The 18,396-nt window shown below is 34.8% G+C and overlaps 1 protein-coding gene and 1 non-coding gene across 4 annotated transcripts; one reads left to right on the top strand and one right to left on the bottom strand.

Annotated features, from left to right (window-relative positions):
* Window positions 1-3,590: 3,590 nt before the first annotated feature.
* Window positions 3,591-17,308, top strand: LOC131163022 (uncharacterized). 3 transcript variants are annotated; one of them, XM_058119713.1, is made up of 18 exons: window positions 4,395-4,418; window positions 4,683-4,764; window positions 5,254-5,546; window positions 5,647-5,724; window positions 5,874-6,094; window positions 6,175-6,267; window positions 8,778-8,861; window positions 9,008-9,124; window positions 9,498-9,603; window positions 9,706-9,768; window positions 9,981-10,034; window positions 10,115-10,172; window positions 14,695-14,771; window positions 14,938-15,008; window positions 15,293-15,353; window positions 15,797-15,856; window positions 16,054-16,116; window positions 16,667-17,308. In XM_058119713.1, the coding sequence occupies exons 3-18, from the start codon at window positions 5,283-5,285 to the stop codon at window positions 16,787-16,789; spliced, it is 1,593 nt and encodes a 530-aa protein (XP_057975696.1). In that variant the 5' UTR covers window positions 4,395-4,418; window positions 4,683-4,764; window positions 5,254-5,282; the 3' UTR covers window positions 16,790-17,308. The 3 variants fall into 3 exon arrangements, with proteins under 3 accessions (XP_057975693.1, XP_057975695.1, XP_057975696.1); XM_058119710.1 differs by lacking the exon at window positions 4,683-4,764 and having other exon boundaries at window positions 3,591-4,418; window positions 5,251-5,546; XM_058119712.1 differs by lacking the exon at window positions 4,683-4,764 and having other exon boundaries at window positions 3,591-4,418.
* Window positions 17,309-17,373: 65 nt separating this feature from the next.
* Window positions 17,374-17,446, bottom strand: TRNAE-CUC (transfer RNA glutamic acid (anticodon CUC)). Its single transcript has one exon. It is a non-coding gene; the product is annotated as a tRNA-Glu (tRNA).
* Between the last annotated feature and the right edge of the window lie 950 nt (window positions 17,447-18,396).

Consider the following 18,396-nt stretch of genomic DNA (forward strand, 5'->3'; position numbering starts at 1 on the left):
GTTCGCACCACCATCTTCACGCAATGCCATCGCCTGCGCCCATCACCATTGTCATCGCCGGCCATCATCACCACTCACCAGCACACAAGCTCCCTCTCATTCTCATTTTTATTCTCTCGCAATCTCGAACTCTCGCGCACAGAGCAGTTCACCAAGAACCACCCCCAGGCCCTGGCTCCTCCTCACCGGTGTCAAGCTCGCCCGAGCCCAATTGTCTCCCTAACCAACCACCTCTCCTCCACATCAGTCTCCACTTCTCAGTTCTTTGATTCTCTCTCTTCGCAAATCGCCTCTTCTTCGCCCGAGCCCCTTTTCCAGTCTTCCCAATTCACGACCAGTCTTGATCCCGAATCCCTCTTCGATCGGCTTTTCCCTTACATGGGTGTGGTGATGGATCTTCACGTAGTGACTCAGGACTTCGAGGCTTCAACCTTCCCCCACCTTCCCTCGTTTTCAGTTTGGATACACATACACATACACTAGTACACCTTCCCCCATTCCTAGTTCACTCGTTTCACGATTAAAATCGGTTAACTGAATTACCCGAAAAATAAATTCGGTCAGGTTTGGTTCGGTGAGGCCCAACGGTTCGGTCGGTTCGGTTAACAGTATTCTTTAACAGAAATTTTCGGTTAATTCGGTTAATTAGCCGAATTTGGTCGAATCGACCGTTTGCTCACCCCTACCTTTTCTTGCCGATCCTATAAGGAGGGGAAAATAAAAAAGTGGATAGAAAAAAAACAAGTGCCAATTCACGTGTGTGTGTGTGTGTGTGAGAGAGAGAGAGAGAGAGAGAGAGAGAGAGAGAGAGAGAGAGAGAGAGAGTTTAAAAATATATAAAAACTTTTAGTAGGGCCCACTATATAGAAAGAGATAGGAGATTGATGAAAAAAAAATAGAGAAAAAATCTAATGCAACATCATTATACAGTATGATTTGTGAACTATTTTTTTTAAATTAAAAATTAAACTTGAACCGTTCATTAATTCTAAATACGTCATTACTGTTTCTAATATCTAAATTATTTTTAAAATTTTATCTTTTCAATTATTAAGAACATAACAATTTTCTAAAGTTAACAAGCAATAGCATGAATTAAAGTTTTTAAAATTATAGCATAGATAAATACTTTATTATCGCACAAATTAATTAACATTTATAAGTAAAATAATATAATGTATTATTAAAAAAATAAGATTTTTTATTTTAGTTTTAAACAGTTGGCACTATTTCTACTTATCTTTTTTTCCAGTTAAACGAATTTTAAAAACGTATGAGTAATATATATAATTATAATCACATTGGATCTAAACCCTCTACTTTCTTCCAAAAGGGGTTAAGATGTGAATCATCACGTCAATGTCTAAATTCTCGTATATGTAAAAAATAAATTACTCTACACCATGATTTATTAATATAGGGTATGCATGATGTCACAAAATCTATTAAATAGTGATGGGCTATTTAAAATAGTTAGATGGTGATCAATTTGGTGTAATTTTTAAGAAATAAAGAACTCCGCGGTTTGTTTGAGGTTTAAGGGAAAAAATTATATGATTTTTAAGATTGTTATTGTCTAAAAAAAATAGTATATTTATGTCAATTGATTTATGTTAAGAAACTTAATGAACTTCCAATTTTGCATAGATTTTAAAGTCACAAATAAGTTTTGATACACCCAAAACTGACAGGTATGCCCATAGGGGGGGATAGCTGTGAGGTCAACATTTGTCAACATTTGATGTCTTACTTAACCGTCTTCAGGTTATCCATAACTCGCGATGCGGTTACAAGAGTTATTATTAATGTCTTACATAACTGCATTTAGTCATCTATAAACTCCCTAAGCATAATGGCAAGTCATCCATAATCTCTATAAGCATAATGACAAGTCACCCATAACCCCTTTTAGGTATAATGACATACTCATAAATGTCAAGCTAAATGATCAGGGTCTGCCTCTACCACTATAAGAAGTGGATTTTAGGAGGAGGTAAACATCTCATTTTCACTCACTCTTCATTTACTGTTACAATTTGGACCTCTCATTACCTAACTTAGCAATCAGAGTGATTTCCCATAGTACACCCTCGGCACTCCAAGTCATCATTGTTTGATTATTTTTAGGTGGTTGCGGTCTAAGAACGATTTACGAAAGCCGCTCGATTTTTGGTAGCAACAAATTTAACAATCATAATAAAATCCTAAATCAATCATTATATACATTAACGTAGTATTTGGGAGCATGAATTTCAAATTTTAGAGTTGAATTTGAATATATTTTGATAAATTTTAATATAATTTTATATTATATCTTATCAAAATTCGAGGTATAATATTTATTTGAATAGCTTTTTCTAAAATGCATCTTTTCAAATAAGGTGAAGGCAAAAAATGTCATTGTCTTGTTCAATTAAATTTTATTAGAAAATATATAAAAAAATATTTTTTCAGTTGTCACCCACTAAAGATTTTGTCCTTGCCTAACACTTTACCATACAAAATGATTAATTTTCACCATTGATATAATTCATCATTTTAAAATTGTTCTAAAAGAATATGGCCTCAAGTGCCCTGAATTTTTTTAAAGTAGAATGCATAAAATAAAGGATGTTAAAAAGTCAAAGCAAGTTAAAATTTAAACAAGTCACGCTGTTGAAAAACATACTTATAAAATATTAATTGTAAGCTTGATGCTCTGGGTTCATTAGAATAGATTACTTAGAGTTTGATCATCAATTTAAAAAATCAAGGCACACAATTGTTAATGCTGAATTTCATCTAACGTGATGCATGTGGGTGGATTAGGAAACCTAATAAATAATATGCACGTGATTTTGGATGATTAGAACGTAATAACACACTATAGTAATTTATTATTGCAAACATAATATATAGAAATATCACATTAGAAGCATTAATATTTAATCGGTCAAAATTAGAGTTATGAGCAAATCAAGTCACCGATGACTTGCTCGCTATGTGATTGCTCGTTTAAACTAGTTCATTGTATGAATAAACAATTTACTTGTCTAATTTTATAGTTCGTTTGATAAATGAATTGAAATCGAGCATAACTCTATTATAGACTCAATTTGAACTCATATAATAGATCTGTATTAGATTCAGCTATGAACTCGATATGAGCTCATTTAACAAAAAATTATTTAGTTTAAAAATTATCTAGGCATGAGCTTAAACTTAGTAATGAAACCAACGGACTAGCTTGGTGGGAACATATTTGTAAACACTTATATTTACTTTTTTGCTTAATAAATTCTTGAGAGTTATTTTCATTTCTAAAAATGAGAGGTTCGAAAAAATTTAAACCGCTCGTATAGTTCAATTCGATAATAACTCATGAATTCATTCATTTGTATAATATACAAGTTTGAGCAAAAATATTTAAACTCGATCTGAGTTTTACTCGAATTCAACGATAAAACATTTAACGAGTAAGCTTTAAAATGAGAAAGTTTTTTACAGCTCTAATCAAAATAGACAAGATAATTAAGTCACCAAAATGTATGACTACTTATAAATATAAAAATACTAAATTAATTATGAATAAATCAAAATAAATTATAAATTATAATTAACTTTATAATAAACGAATAAAAACATTCTAAACATTGACGGCGTGGATCTCATGAGTGATTAAAAAAAATAAAGAGTCTACAGATCACTTTTAATCTCTTCCAAACTTTTGGAAGGGGATAATGTTTGTGGTAGGCTGGTGCGCAACTCACCCACTGCTCCGCGCAGCTCACCCAGGTAGTTTTCCGTTGTAACAGCGGCAGGCAAAAGTAACACAGCCTCCATGGATTATAAATAAATAAATAAATAAAAATTGAAAAACAGCATTCCCTCCCCGTCGCCGAACCGCCGCGGCGGGACGGAGCAGCGCCGTCCCCGGCGCAAGTTATCGCACAGCCCATCTGACCCCTCTCTCGCTAACCCCCACGTGGCGCACGCTCTTAACCTCAACACCCCTTCCCTCTTCCGCCGCTTCACTCCCACCGCCAATATTTCCCCCCGAAAACGAATCAAATTGGGAATATGTCTCTTCCCCAAATGGATAATCTTATCCCGACCGCGAATAATCTGATTCCCGTTCTTCTACCCAAATCGGAATTAGAGGTTTAGACATATGTTCCCGGCAACGGGTAATTTGCCAACTTGTAACAGCACACTAACAGCGACGACCGCCCCTCTCCCAGCATCCAATTGGCGCTTTCTGCTATTCCCGAGATGGCTATTTAAATCCAGGATGCGCATTCCTAAGAAATCCATTTCTTTCTTCTATTTTTCCCTCGCTTCTCCGTTCCTCTCCAGAATCAAGCCTACCTCCGGGGCTTCGTTGTGCTCTAGAGCGCTCAGTCAATCTGTTCATCAGCGGAGGAGAATTCACGCCGACGGTATGGAATCTGTTGTTGCTATGGTGTTTGTTTCGGATTCTCAATTGATGTAGGCTAATAGGAGCTTAGGCGAATTTGATGATTAGGTTTGTGGTTTTGAGGTGGAGAGTGGATGTTGAGTAGGTTCGTGTGTGCAGTTTAGGATTTCTGTACGGGTTTTTGCATCTAGGAGTGAAGTTCATGGTTCTTGACATGAGATGGCTTTTGAATTTTTGGTTGTTTTGGGAGCGAGATACTGTTGTTTATGCGGAGTTTGGATTGTAGGTGTTCATTGAAGGAAGTGTTGGGTGATTCTTGGAGTTGGAAGTAACTCGTTGAGCTGTGCATTCTTTTGATTGACACAAAGGTAAGTTGTCATGGTTTGGTTTATAGGAAATGAGCATCGGTTTATGTGCACTTTGTAGGAGTGACGGATGTTTCTTTTTCTTGAAACTTGCTTTTGTCTTGGATGCCAAATGATAAAGCAGTATATGTTACTTTTTAACATGGCTTTGCATGCTGTTCATTGAACATAAGCAAGCTTCTTTGTGGTTGTCAAAAAGATAATTCATTCTTCATGGCTTAGTCGTGCTTCTAATATATCCTCCACGAGCTATTGCTTTTCTTCTTTTCAGTAAAGCAAGCTTGTTTGTGGATGTGCTTTTGTCCAGGACTGTTTTTCTAAATTTTCAAAGATTGCTGTTACTGGTTCCTACAAGGCAACATTAGTATATGCGTGCGCACGCGTGTGTGTGTGTGTGTTCAAAATCACATTCAATTAGTACTATGTGAAGTTCTGATGCCTTTGGCTATCGCTCTTTTTGGCTCATCTTTGTTCCTTTGGTAACACTAGCAGGAGTTAATCTGTTGCATGCTAGTTATACAATGGATGCAAGCGGTGTGGATGACCGGTTAGCAGAGAGTGGTGATTGTCAAGATCCATGTATTTGGTCATCTTGCAAAGAGGGCTGTAAAATTGATATTGGGAAACAGATCTTCTGCAACCGATCCTTAAATATGAAGAATATTGTCGCTGTGGGCTTTGACATGGATTACACTTTAGCACAGTACAAGCCTGAAACATTTGAATCTCTGGCGTACGGTGGCACTATTAGAAAGCTGGTGTATGATTTGGGATACCCTCAAGAGGTTTGTAATGTCCTAATGGAGTTACTTGACTTCTTTTATCTGTTCTTCAGAATTTTGAGCAACAATCATAAAGTTGTTTAACATAAATGGTTTCATGTAGTTGCTAGATTGGTCATTTGATTGGAAGTACATGGTCAGGGGCTTGGTGCTTGATAAAAAGAGAGGAAATATTCTGAAGGTAAATTTCCTTATTAATTTTCCTTTACTATTTTACTTAATTGTATTATACAATAATGAATACTTGAACCAAGTTAATGGTTCAAGTCTTAAATGTTTTTTTCTGCTATTTGTTTGCCTAAGTTAGAACTAACGATTGGCATTTTATAGATGGATCGACACAAATATGTGAAAGTAGCATACCATGGATTCAGAGTGATGTCCAAAGAAGATAAAGTTGGGACTTATGGAAGTACTCTGATACGGGATTCTTTTGATGAACCAGATTATGCTCTCATTGATACTTTATTCTCACTGGCTGAAGCCTACTTATTTGCCCAACTTGTTGACTTCAAGGACAACAATCCTGGAAAAATTCCAGAGGGTGTTGAGTATGAAATCTACAATGTTTTATCGAATTGTATATGTTTTTTGTTTATGTACTTATCGATGTTATGCAAAATGCATGCAGCTACTCTCGCATGTATAAAGATGTACGCGCTGCAGTTGACTTGTGCCATCGTGATGGTACTTTGAAGCAAATGGTTGCAAAAGATCCTAAAAAGTAAGAACATTTTCTGCCAAATGGGAACCTGATTCCAATAATTAAGGGCTGATTAAAGTACAGACAATCCAGAAAGTGACATTTGAATCAGAATATTTTCTCTATGCTGGTTGGAAATCTGTTGTTTGCAGCTTAAATCCTTGTTCTTTATCCTTTTACGATGGCACTGAGTGGTGTTTTTGGTTGATTAAAAAATTAAAACAAAACAAACAGCGGTGCAGGGATCATTTATGGACACGTTTGAATTTATTTGAAGTTCCTGTGCTACCTTCTGGTATAATTTTAACAAGTGCTGTATACATTTATATGATATTTTATGATATTTCTTGGTATGTATCGCAAATTAAAAATAAAATCTTCTTCTTTCAAGGTGCATCCCGTACTTATTATAACTTTTGGAAGGTAAAACTCTCCATTTAAGTGTAAATCAAGAATACCCTTACTTTTACAAATAAAAGCGCATGAAGATAATATATTTATTTATTAACTTAGCATTTCCTATTTTATTCTACTACCTCAAGATTGTCTATATTGTCCACACCATATCGTATTGTACTTGTATCGCATATTTGAATTTGCACTTACAGGTACGGATCCTTCGTTATTAATTAATAAAAAAAAATAAATTTATTTATTAAGTTATTCTTTCCTAATTTTATTACGTTTTCAGGATTTCCATTTTGTTGTAACCAGTGTTTTAAAAGGCTCAATCAAGGCTCGCCTCAAGGCAAGGCATGCTTAAAATGCCTTGAGGCTCAATCTAAAATGCCAAATTCCAACAAGGCTAACACATTACATGCTGAGGCTTACGCATTTTTGCAAAAAGCACGCTTTTTGTGCCTTTTTAGTCGAAGCTTATGCATTTTGGGTGTGTGATTCTCAAGTTAGAATTGGTTAGAAAATTTTAAATACATGTTTGTACAAAAAGAATGTCATAATATGAGTTTATTTCTAAAACTCTTGAACCTCAACCTTTCCAAAATAACTGGACTCTTAAGTCATGAAAATAGTTTGAACTTTGTAATGGTATAGCTATCTCTTGTCATGATTTATGTCATGTATTCAAGTTAGCAATTTTTGAACGGCTAACAAGAATTTTGCAAAGTACATATAGTTTTATTTTTTACATTATATTTGTGATTTTCTTAATTTTCACTTTATTTTAAATATATATAATTTATTTAACAAATTTTTATTTTTAAAAACAAATTCTCAAAAGGCTTAAGCTCCAATGCCTTAACCCTTACGCCTTGCCTTTTGAGGGTCAAAACGTCTCGCCTTACACCTATGCCTTTTAAAACATTGGTTGTGGTTGTATCATATTGTACCTCCATCCCACATTTGTATCTGTGCTTGCTGATATGAATAATTTGTTGTTAGTTTCGATGTTCTGTTGAAATTTACTATTCAGTATTCACTTTTTTCCCCTTTTCAAGTTCTACTTCCTCAGTTTTTTTAAAGCATGATGCTTAGCTCTGGCACAGTTCAATGGTCCATCATGCTATTTAATGTGACATTGTCCCACTGCAATTTCACCTTATTAGAACATTACTTGGCAAAGGAAGTTAGGTTTTAAGGTGTATATAAGTTGTTTTGTTCTGCTATACAGGTTGTCCAAATTTGACATGATGCAAGCTTAACCTCTGCTTGGCTGGAAAACTAGTTTTTGAATTAGCTTGTTAATGACGTATAAGCTTAAATTAATTTTTTTTTCACTTTAGGACAATCCAGGAGATACAAAATAAAGGGAAAATTACACTTTCCTTAAGGTTTTCCAAGACATCCCTCCCTTGACATTGAAAAACAATGTATCTCTCCCATAACAGTTAATATAATGACACTCATAACCCCTCCATCAGTTGATTTCCATGGTAAATGGAGTTGATGCTGAAGCTCATACGCTGTCTCTGGCCAATTCAAAGCTGTTACATTGGAAAATGCATGTGTGGAGAAGATGATGCATAACTATGGAAGGATGTATGAAGTGTTTGCTAGTATGTTTATTTCTACAAATCCTTTCACAATATATATGCTAATTATGAAGAATAAGGTAACACATTGACTGACTTCTGTTTTTAGCGGATATCATTAACTAACAGGGGGAGTACAAGTGTCATTATATATAAATGTGAGGTGAGGTTGCTGTCATTCTTTGAATGGTGGCCTATCTCTTTTTGACAAACCTCTTTGGAAGTTGGTGTATTTTACTGGAAGAAAAAAAAAAAAAAACAAAAAACGATGTCCTGTCCCATGCTTTGCCTTTGTGAATTAAAATTTGTATTCATTGGCTGGGAGGTGGTGCTTCATGGATTCCTTTTAAAAACTGTTGGAAATTCTTGTATTTGTTTTCATGCGGTATTGGAAATTATATTAGTTTTTGATATTTGTTTTTGTTGCTTCTTATTGTTGTTGTTGCTGTTTTTTTTTGTTTTTTTGGGGTTTTACTTGGGGAAAGAAATTGTCAATATGCTGTAATTGTGTTTACTTCATTTATCTTGTTCATTTATTAGGTATGTTAATGAGGATACAGCCATAGTACCCATGCTCAAAATGCTGAGAGATTCTGGACGGTCAATTTTTTTGGTTACAAACAGGTGTTGGCATTTTTCTTAACTCAGTCACACACAAGCATGCATACGTATACAAATGGGACATGTGATGCAGAATTCATATTCCTTTATGCTGGTATGCCTTTGCTAAGACTTGACACAATGCTAAAAACTATTTTCATCTGTTGCAGTTTATGGGATTATACAAATATTGTGATGAATTTCCTATGCGGGTATTGTAGCTCAGATGGTAGTCCCTTGTGCAATTTTGATTGGCTTCGGTACTTTGATGTTGTCATCACTGGCAGGTCTTTCTCTTTCCTTTAACATCATAACTTGTAGGTATTGAGCGCGATTGGTGTTTACATTATTATTTATTTATCTGGTAACGGCTGCTTGGTCGTAATTTGACTGGATTTGGCCACCTTCTGGACACCACTTAGGGGAGCAACCAAAGCTCACCTTAACTGTTAGCCTGCCCTCTGAGGTTGTTTCTTATTCTTTAGTGCTGTTGTTGATGCATTGCACTTGCATCCTATAAGTATTTTGATTCAAAATAATTCTAAAATGGTAACATAGTTGTGTTAGACGCATCAACTTCATTGCTAAGCATTTTTGGACCTCTTTTATGTCATGTTTGTGCACAACTCTTAGTTTTCTGATGCTAAAGTTCAAACGCAGTGCAAAACCTAGCTTTTTCCATGAAGAAAATCGTGCCAATATTTTTGAGGTTGAACCTGAGTCTGGGATGCTTCTTAATACCGATAACGGCACTCCTATGCCTCCGGTTAGTATGAGAATGCCCATTGTTCTTGTCCAATAGTTCATACCCTTGTCTTCTTTTATTTCATAAATTTCATTTCATCTTCTTATCAATCTTTTGAAAAAGGTGGGCAACACTTCACCAAGATTACAATTAAAGGGGCAGCAAAACACTTGCCGGGTTTTCCAGGTATGTACAAGCTAAATTCTGAGCATTCTGGGATTCTCCTTGTTGTACATGTGTATCATAAATTGCAGGTTCTTAGTCTTCAATTCATCTTCTATGATTCTTAAAATAATCTTACAAACTCAAATCAGTATGTCATGCAATTCTTAAGATAATGCTGGAAACTCAAATTGGTATTACATGACAACAGTTGATGTTTTGCACTCTCATTTCAGGGAGGCAGTGTAGGTCATTTGCACAAACTGCTCTCAATAGAGTCCAGTTCACAGGTGAATTTTTCTCACTTTATTAATTCTTTGTTTACTAGTTATTAGTTATGTGTTTAATTAATGTTTGAAATTTTCTGTAGGTTCTTTATGTTGGGGATCATATCTACGGGGATATCTTACGCAGCAAGAAAGTTCTGGGTATTGTACAATTTATCCTGTAGTTTACTTTTTACTATTTGTTAAGTTTGTGTGTGTGGGCATGTGTGTGTGTGTGTGTGAGAGAGAGAGAGAGAGAGAGAGAGAGAGAGAGCTGGCTTTTATAATCCTTGTACTACATTCTACCAAGTGCATTATCTTCTTCTGCAATTTATAACTGGAAGAATGGGAGATGCATTAGAAATATTGGAAAAGTAATTAGAAAAACCAAACTGCCATAATTATACAGATATGGTACTGGAATATTCTATCTAATTCTAATTTTATAGAATTAAAATTCTGATTGTGGGGAACCCTTGTGGACCATATTACTAAGGTTAGATAATTTAAAGGAATTTCCTTATCTTGGGTATCTAATATTAATGCTGAATTATTAATGTTTAGGATTTTGTGTCCTAGTAGAAGAATAAGGTTATTTGGGACTTTTCCTGTTGAAATTATGGTTATTCATAACTTTCTCTATTAGGCCTTTCAGTAATTTATTAGACAGCTTTCGATAATTATTAAATGAACTGCACTCTAATTCTCTTAGTTTATTACTTCTTTTTCCTCTCTTTCTTTGCTCTTTGATCCACCCTCTGCATCAAACTGGTAACAGTGCGCGAATCATTCTCTGCATGCTCTTTTTTTCCTTCTTTAAACACAACTGAAAAACATTAAAATAACCCTTTTTCCCTCATTGTGTTATTTGTGTTCAAAGTATTGTTCATTGGTTGTCCATAGTACTGATTGTTGGCACTGTTTGTGTTAACTGTTTATCACTGTTTATCATTACTGTTCATCATGTTGCATCTATTCCTGTCCTTAAAAAATGTTTAGCGTTTATTCTACTCCTACAAAGTTTGAAGTTTGGTTCTTTGAAGCAAATAAAGTAAATGTGCAGGTTGAGTTCGCAGGACTGCCATTGACCACTGGTGTTCCATGAATTTGGTTTCTTTATATTGTTCCTAAATTAAAAAAAATTCAATGTGAGCCTCATCCCTCTTCCTTTAGTTTTTGTTTGGTGAACAACATTATTCCAACAATCAAACAAAGAAGTTTGGCCCCTACTAATTTGAACAGTTATTGGGGTTATATATGTTGGTATTATCGTATTAATGTTAAATGTATCAAATTAAAAAATATATGTTTAATAGTCGTTGGTTTTATTTTAACTAATGTACATTTAATTTAATTTATTAGTTTTAATGTTTTTAAAATATTAACTACTACTTTAAACGTTTCATATTTATGATGCTTAAAGGTATACTTAATTTTACTTGTATAAACTGTGATCCAGCTTCATAGACACGATTTTTCTTCTTTGAAATAACTTTATCTTCTACTCTTTCTTGAGATTTATATTTTGTTGTTGGGTAACTAAATGACACTTTCATCTCCTATTGCTCTGGTGTTTGTGAGTGCATTCAAAACTGAGCTCGTTGAGTAATCCTAAAGGTCGTGTGTGCAGTGACTATATGAAATGTTCTCTATAGGCGTGAAATTGAAATTGGCTTTAAGGATAGTGGTCCTTACATGCCTCACCTTCTGATAAGTATTTGTATTTTTATTTAATATTAATTTTATTATTAAATATTTTTTCTTCTATTATATTTCCAACAATATATATGTTGTAACACCCTACCCACCTATGAAAATCGTACCTGTTGGTTTGCTTAATTCCTTGACGCCACCTCCTGGCGATGCAATATGAGCTTCAAAACCTGTGACCCAAACTCGTTGTGATTGCATGTTTAGGATTTTTGGGCAATCTTATAGTGTTACTATCTTTCAGGGTCTTTCCTATTTTTGCAGCATTTTTATAGTAGATTCTATTAGGTACTAATAACATAGTAGATAATCTAGGGTCTTTATGAATCTATGATTTAAAGATTTTACAAATATGTGATGTTTTAATTTTTAGGGATTTGACATTACTTCCTGTAGATTGTTTCCTTATAAGATTTGATATTATTTCCTAGGGGTTGTTTTGTCATTTAGTATTAGGAGAGAGCCTATGTAAGGGTTGATGTAGGAGGCAGATTTGAATATTGAGAATTAAACCCTAAATTGGGTCTTGCCTTGATTTTCCCTCTCTCTTTATATCCTATTTATTTTCTGATACCTTCTTTTAGTTTTCTCTTAATTTTTTCTGGCTGACTCTCTGCTGCCAATTGGTCCTAGCCATCAGACAACCATCAGTCCAGATCATAAACCCAATACACCCAAATTTTCTCGACCCAGTGCAATACAACCCCAAGCTCAATCCTCGCATACTAAACCTAGGTCAACCTTCTTTATTCATAAAGCAGTTAATTTTGCTCAACTCAGGCTGTAGCCATAGATGACTGCTCTGGCCTTGGCATTGTTGGTTCAGTTTGTCTGTCATTCCTGAATCGGCAATTTTACGGCAAACATGAATTTTTATTGATCTTCTTATTGCCCCTGAAGGGCACATTTTTTATTGATTAAGTTGTTGGAGTTATTCCTTATTATTGATCCAATGGCATGAGGTTACGCTCAAACCACAAGGTCATCGGTTCAATTCATGGAAACTGTCTCCAACTGTGGAGGTAAGGCTACATACATTTTGGCCTTCTCAGACCCCTGGTATGACATGAGCTTTGTGCATTGAGTGTTGTGATTTTGAGGGTGAGTTTTGACTCAGCGGTGAGGGTGTTATAATCCAAACCTAAAGCCTTGACTCAAGCATAGCATTACTTTTTCTGTTTGGATTTTTTCAAATGATAGTTATGCTGTCTTGAGGATTTCACTCATTTGGTCCGGACTAGTTGGACAGGTTTACCTAGTAACCAGTTGGGTGGTTGGTTCACTAATCGGTCAGGTTTTCAAAACACTGTTCTGTACATACTGCCTTCAAACCCTCGATGCAGTGGGAGCCTTGTGGACTGGGTTTACATTTTCATATTCTACTCTATTATTTTAAGAGCGTTATTTTTCACTAGTGTTTTAAATTGTCATGAATTAGTAGATTCTAGGTTTCTATTTATTAGCAGAGTGATGCCCATGTATTAGTACAACAACAACAACAAAACCAAGCCTTAGTCCCACTAAGTGGGGTCGGTTATATGAATCTTTTTCCGCCAATTTATGCGATCATGGACATGCCCATGTATTAGTAAGCTACCTTTTTTATTCTTCCTTGTTCTGCAAGCATATTGAGTTATAGGGTCTTATGTAAATAATTAGGGTAGTTCTTTTTGTTATTGAACTTTGTTTAGTTTGTTTGTCTTGGAGGGAATTATTTGTCCTCCCATTTAGGGCTGTGGAATCAGTCTGATTGGTTCAGGGGCAAAGAATAAGAACTCAAAATCAGTTTTGTGGGAGGAAGAACCAAACCAAACCGATGAACCTACTGGTTCGGTTTGGTTCAGCAATCCTGAGAACTGGTCCCTGATATGCTCCAGCTCTGCAAGCAAGCCACTGATCACCAAATCAACCTAACCTCCTGAAAATTTCTCCGAAATTTGAAATATTTGTCAAGTTCCTGATCACTCAAAAAAAGGGTATTAACTATGAAATATAAATAGATCTTAAAAATTAACTATGAATAATATAGAAATAAGTGGTAATCAATTATTTCTGTTTTTGATTGGTACTGAGACTTGCTTCTCATAACCAAAAACTGAATTGAATTATTTTCAGTGGCCAGATTTTGAACCAAACCACACTGACTGGACTGGTTGGTCTGTCATTCGGGTTTGGACCGAATTTTGCATAGCCATATTAGTACTAATAGTTCTTCTTCACCCTCTATTTGTCTCTTTTTCACCTTATTTTCATTCTTTCTTGTCCTAGACATAAATTATAATTGCTCATACCAGGATATTGAAGGTTTCACATAGTGAAATGCATGAAAGCTAGGAAAGCAGAACTATTAAGAAATACAATCTGCAGTTGATAGGTTTGGTGCTAGTAACTAAGTGGGTCTAAATATGTGAGTGAATTTGTTTGCTTTATGGAGAGCTGATTTTTGTGCATCCAGGAAGAACTATATGTACTTCATACTTCATGGCCCTTGTGTGACTTGAGATCATACTGTTTTTGAAGGAAAGTTAAAAATTTATTAATGTATTCAGTATCCAAAGGCTTAATCCAAATTTAAGTTTTTTATTTTTGAGACAATTCAAAAATTAAAATCCTGGCTGTTTTAAAACATATGTTTGTCCATTCCTTACTCATTCTCTAAAGGGCCATCATTTTTATAGTCTTGCCCCCATTTTCTTAGTTCACTTTTTGAGCAGGGATCTGTTAATTACTTGGAATAAGATTATTATGCTTTGGTAGGTTGGTCAGTTGGTGGTTCACAATGTTTTGGGTGAGTGATTGCTAGATAAGAAGGGGACAATGAACTTTTTAAAACATTGCTGTCGCATTAAGCAGCCTTTATTTTTATTCATCACATGAAAATCATCCTATGCTTCCATTTCTTTTCTGTTGTATAAATGTTGTGTGCATGCACATTTTTTTTTTTTACTTTTAATTTTATTATTATTCTGAGCAGGGTGGAGAACCATGCTTGTTGTTCCTGAGCTAGAGAGGGAGGTTGAACTTCTTTGGGAATTGAGGGGTAGTCGCAAGGTGTTGTTGAAACTTTACATTTCATATTTAGGATTCAAGTATTATTGAGTGCTTCACATTCTTTTGAAAAATAAATTTTCTTGTTTTAGAAATTTGTTCGGTATCTCATTCTACTGATAGTTTGTGATCTGTTATCTTAAAGAGTAACATAAATAGTTTTCCACAGCGACTTCAATTGTTGAGAAATGAGCGTGACATTATTGAAGACAAAATACATCATTTGAAGTGGTACCTCAAGTAAGTAGTTATTAAGCATGCTACTATTTGTGTCATGGATTTCTCATCAGTTTTGCAAGGACCATCTATCCTATGTTTTGGCAATCTATTCCCCCAACATATTTTTCCCTCTTCTACCTTTATATATGTTTTTGTAAAAATTAGAATTTTCAAGAATGAACTTTGAAAATTTACTTTTCTGCTTAATATTAAGTCACTTCTTGTTGCCTTGTTCTCAAGACAATTTTGGTGACTTTCGTTTTTCATTTTCTAATATTATTTTCATCTATTATCGTTTTTCTCAGGTTTGAGAACATTGATGATGATGAGCAGCAAAAGTTATCTTCTGAACTTGATGGATTGGAGGTTAGGCCATTGGTCTAAATTTCTCAAGTAAAAATTTAAATGAGACACCCTTGTTGAATGGGTGTTGTTTAATCCGTTTCAATGTGTGTAATGCAACAATCCCCACAACTACAAAAGTAGAAACAAACAAAAAAAAAGTCTTATTATCAAAAAACGAACCTGAGAAAGTAGGCCTCCTCTTTTGCATTCTACCAATATAGTGACGATTTTCTTGCTTGAGTATGGATGTGCCAGGTTGTTGTCTTTGATTTAGTTTCTTCATTAGGTGCAAGTATTTTTTATCATGTAATGCCTTAGGTTCTATGTTCACTGATTTCTATTCATTATGGATACTGCATATCTGTGATTTTAAACATTATCATGCAATTCTTGTAAATGGATTCTGTTACATTGCCTGATCTGCAGTTTGTTTGTATTGTTTTCTCAATGGTTCCATTTGATAGGCTGAAAGGGAGGGAGTTCGCCTAAGTCATCAACAGGCTCAACGGAAATGTCACGAAAAGGTAAAAATCTGGCCTTTAAATTTATGGTTCGAGGGACTTTAGCACTTGAAACTAATGCTAACCTAGATGTTCCCCTCCATAGCCTCGCCAAACCCTTCAAAAGAAAAATAAGAATTTTTCTCCTAGTGGCTTTATATCTGTCTTAAGAGTGTATATTTGTCTCAGAGCATAATGATCTTTCTTGTTAATCATTTCAGTTCCACAAGGTTTGGGGACAACTCATGAAAACGGGCTATCAAAATTCGCGCTTTGCTCATCAGGTGGGATTAAATTATCTTACAACTTCACTTTTTGCTTCAACAGGAACTGTCATTTGCGACAGTGTCTTCTGGATCAGTGTGCATCAGGACAAGAAATGTCATCGTAATTTTTTTTCTTACAACAAAAATACATGTATGAAAACATCCCATTAAAATAAGTCTTGATAGATGATCTTGAGCACGTGGTCCATTCTGTTCTACTGGAATATGCAGTATAGTTAATAATATTTGATTTCATGTCCCATGAATTTTAATGGGTGATTGGGGCCATTGTGTTGGCTGTTTCTTTGTGAGATGACTGCATTTTTTCACCTATGTCAAGCTTTACGACATACTGTGAAGAATCACATTACTTTTGACAACCCGCAGTTCTGTGGAACTGACGATCTTTTGGTTGCCAGATGACTAGGGTAAACTTTGGTTCATTAAATAATTAGTTTGAAGGTCATCATTTATTGTTATTTGTTGTTACGTGTCAATCTTAGTTACGTTGTTCCCAAGTTGGGCAATAAAGGTAATCTCATGGATAGAGGTGTTTCACATTATGCAGGTGGAGAGATTTGCGTGCCTGTATACCAGCCAAGTTACCAATTTAAGCCTGTATTCCCCGGAAAAATACTACAGACCCAGTGAAGACTTCATGCCTCATGAATTTGATATCCTTGCCTTGTGATGGAATCCTTCTCGCACCATGTCACCGGGGAAAATAGGTGACATATCCTGCAGAAGCCTCGTTATATTGGAGAAGCATTCATTGGGTTATCTGCCCTGGGTTCGGTTCGAGTTGGACAACATATCAGGAGAGAGCATTCAATGTTTTGTCAATTTGGGCGTGTGGAATGCAGATCTCTGCCGGAGTTTATGTCGTGTTTGTTGTTTTTAGGCTATACTGCATTCTGTACCAAATTAGTACTGTATCCTAACTGAATAATACAGGGTGGGGGTGGGGGTGGGGGTGCGGCGGGGGGGTTGATAATAGTTTGTAGAGTAGGAAGTGTGGTAGGAATGGATGGTTCCTTGGTGGAAGACAATAAGATAATACCCTCGCATGTTTGACATCTCTGTATCTTTCCTACTGCAATGCAGTGGAGTTTATGATTTGTTCTTTAGTTGTCGAAAGCCGGGGGTAAAAGCAAGGCGTGTAATCTGGAAAAAATATTAAAAAAAATGATTTGTTCTTTAGTTGTTGAAAGGCTGGAGTAGAAACAAGGCAGAAGTTGATTGTGTTGGAATCTGGAAAAAAAAAAAAAAATTATATTCCGTTGCCGGGACTTGAACCCGGGTCTCTCGGGTGAGAGCCGAGTATCCTAACCACCTAGACTACAACGGAGGTATACATTCGCGTTTCAGCTGTATATTCATGTTTAGTTAACTGGCCTAATAATGATGATTAGTTATTACTAAAGAAATAATGAAAAAGTGGTATAAAATATTTTGAGTTGTTGATTATTTTTGGCTGTGATATACTAATACATTATTATAACCTGAACACTTAAAAACTATCTTTAATGTTCAATTGTTGATTTAACCTAAAGTATAAGTGCTCGACTTGTTTGGCTTGTGCATCTTTCAACATTTTTCAGAATGTGATACTCATGGTATTGACATATTATTCCTATATTTATTTGACTATGAGAGTCTTACTTGATAGATATCTTTACTTATTTAGAATAAAAAGTTTCTACAAAATATGAGCATCTCAATTCCTTTCTCTCGCACATAAGTTACATGAAAAAATCTTTCTTTTTTTTTTAATACCAAATTGTGACAACAATGCCCCTATAAGCTAGTATTGCTACACTCTATTATTATATTAAAAATAATATTATTAATAAAATAAAAATATTATTGTAATTTAATTATTAATATTTATTGGGTATACACATGTCAAAGGTATAACGATTATTCTTTTAAAATTCCAACTAAGATTCCATGTTAAATCAAACATTGATATAAGAATCTTATATACATTATTGAGAATTTTACAAAGCAAACTTAGCAAAATATTATGGAGGCAAATATTCTATTCTTAGGAATGATATTTTTCAAAATATCAATGTGTGGGAATATTTTTTATTGTCAAACCAAATGCCCCTTAAACTTTTTCCCCTCATCATAAATTTTCTTCCTAAAGATATGTAAAATTAAGTGTAGCTCTTTTCCAAAAAAAAAATTTAGAAATACATGCAATTTTTCTTTGGTAACTTACTTGCATTATTTTTTTTTTTTTTGAAAAAAGTGAAATTGAATAAAAAAGTATGCTGAAAGGTTGTTTCTGAG

This window comes from Malania oleifera, chromosome 8, assembly GCF_029873635.1.
Source record: "Malania oleifera isolate guangnan ecotype guangnan chromosome 8, ASM2987363v1, whole genome shotgun sequence".
NCBI lineage: Eukaryota > Viridiplantae > Streptophyta > Magnoliopsida > Santalales > Ximeniaceae > Malania > Malania oleifera.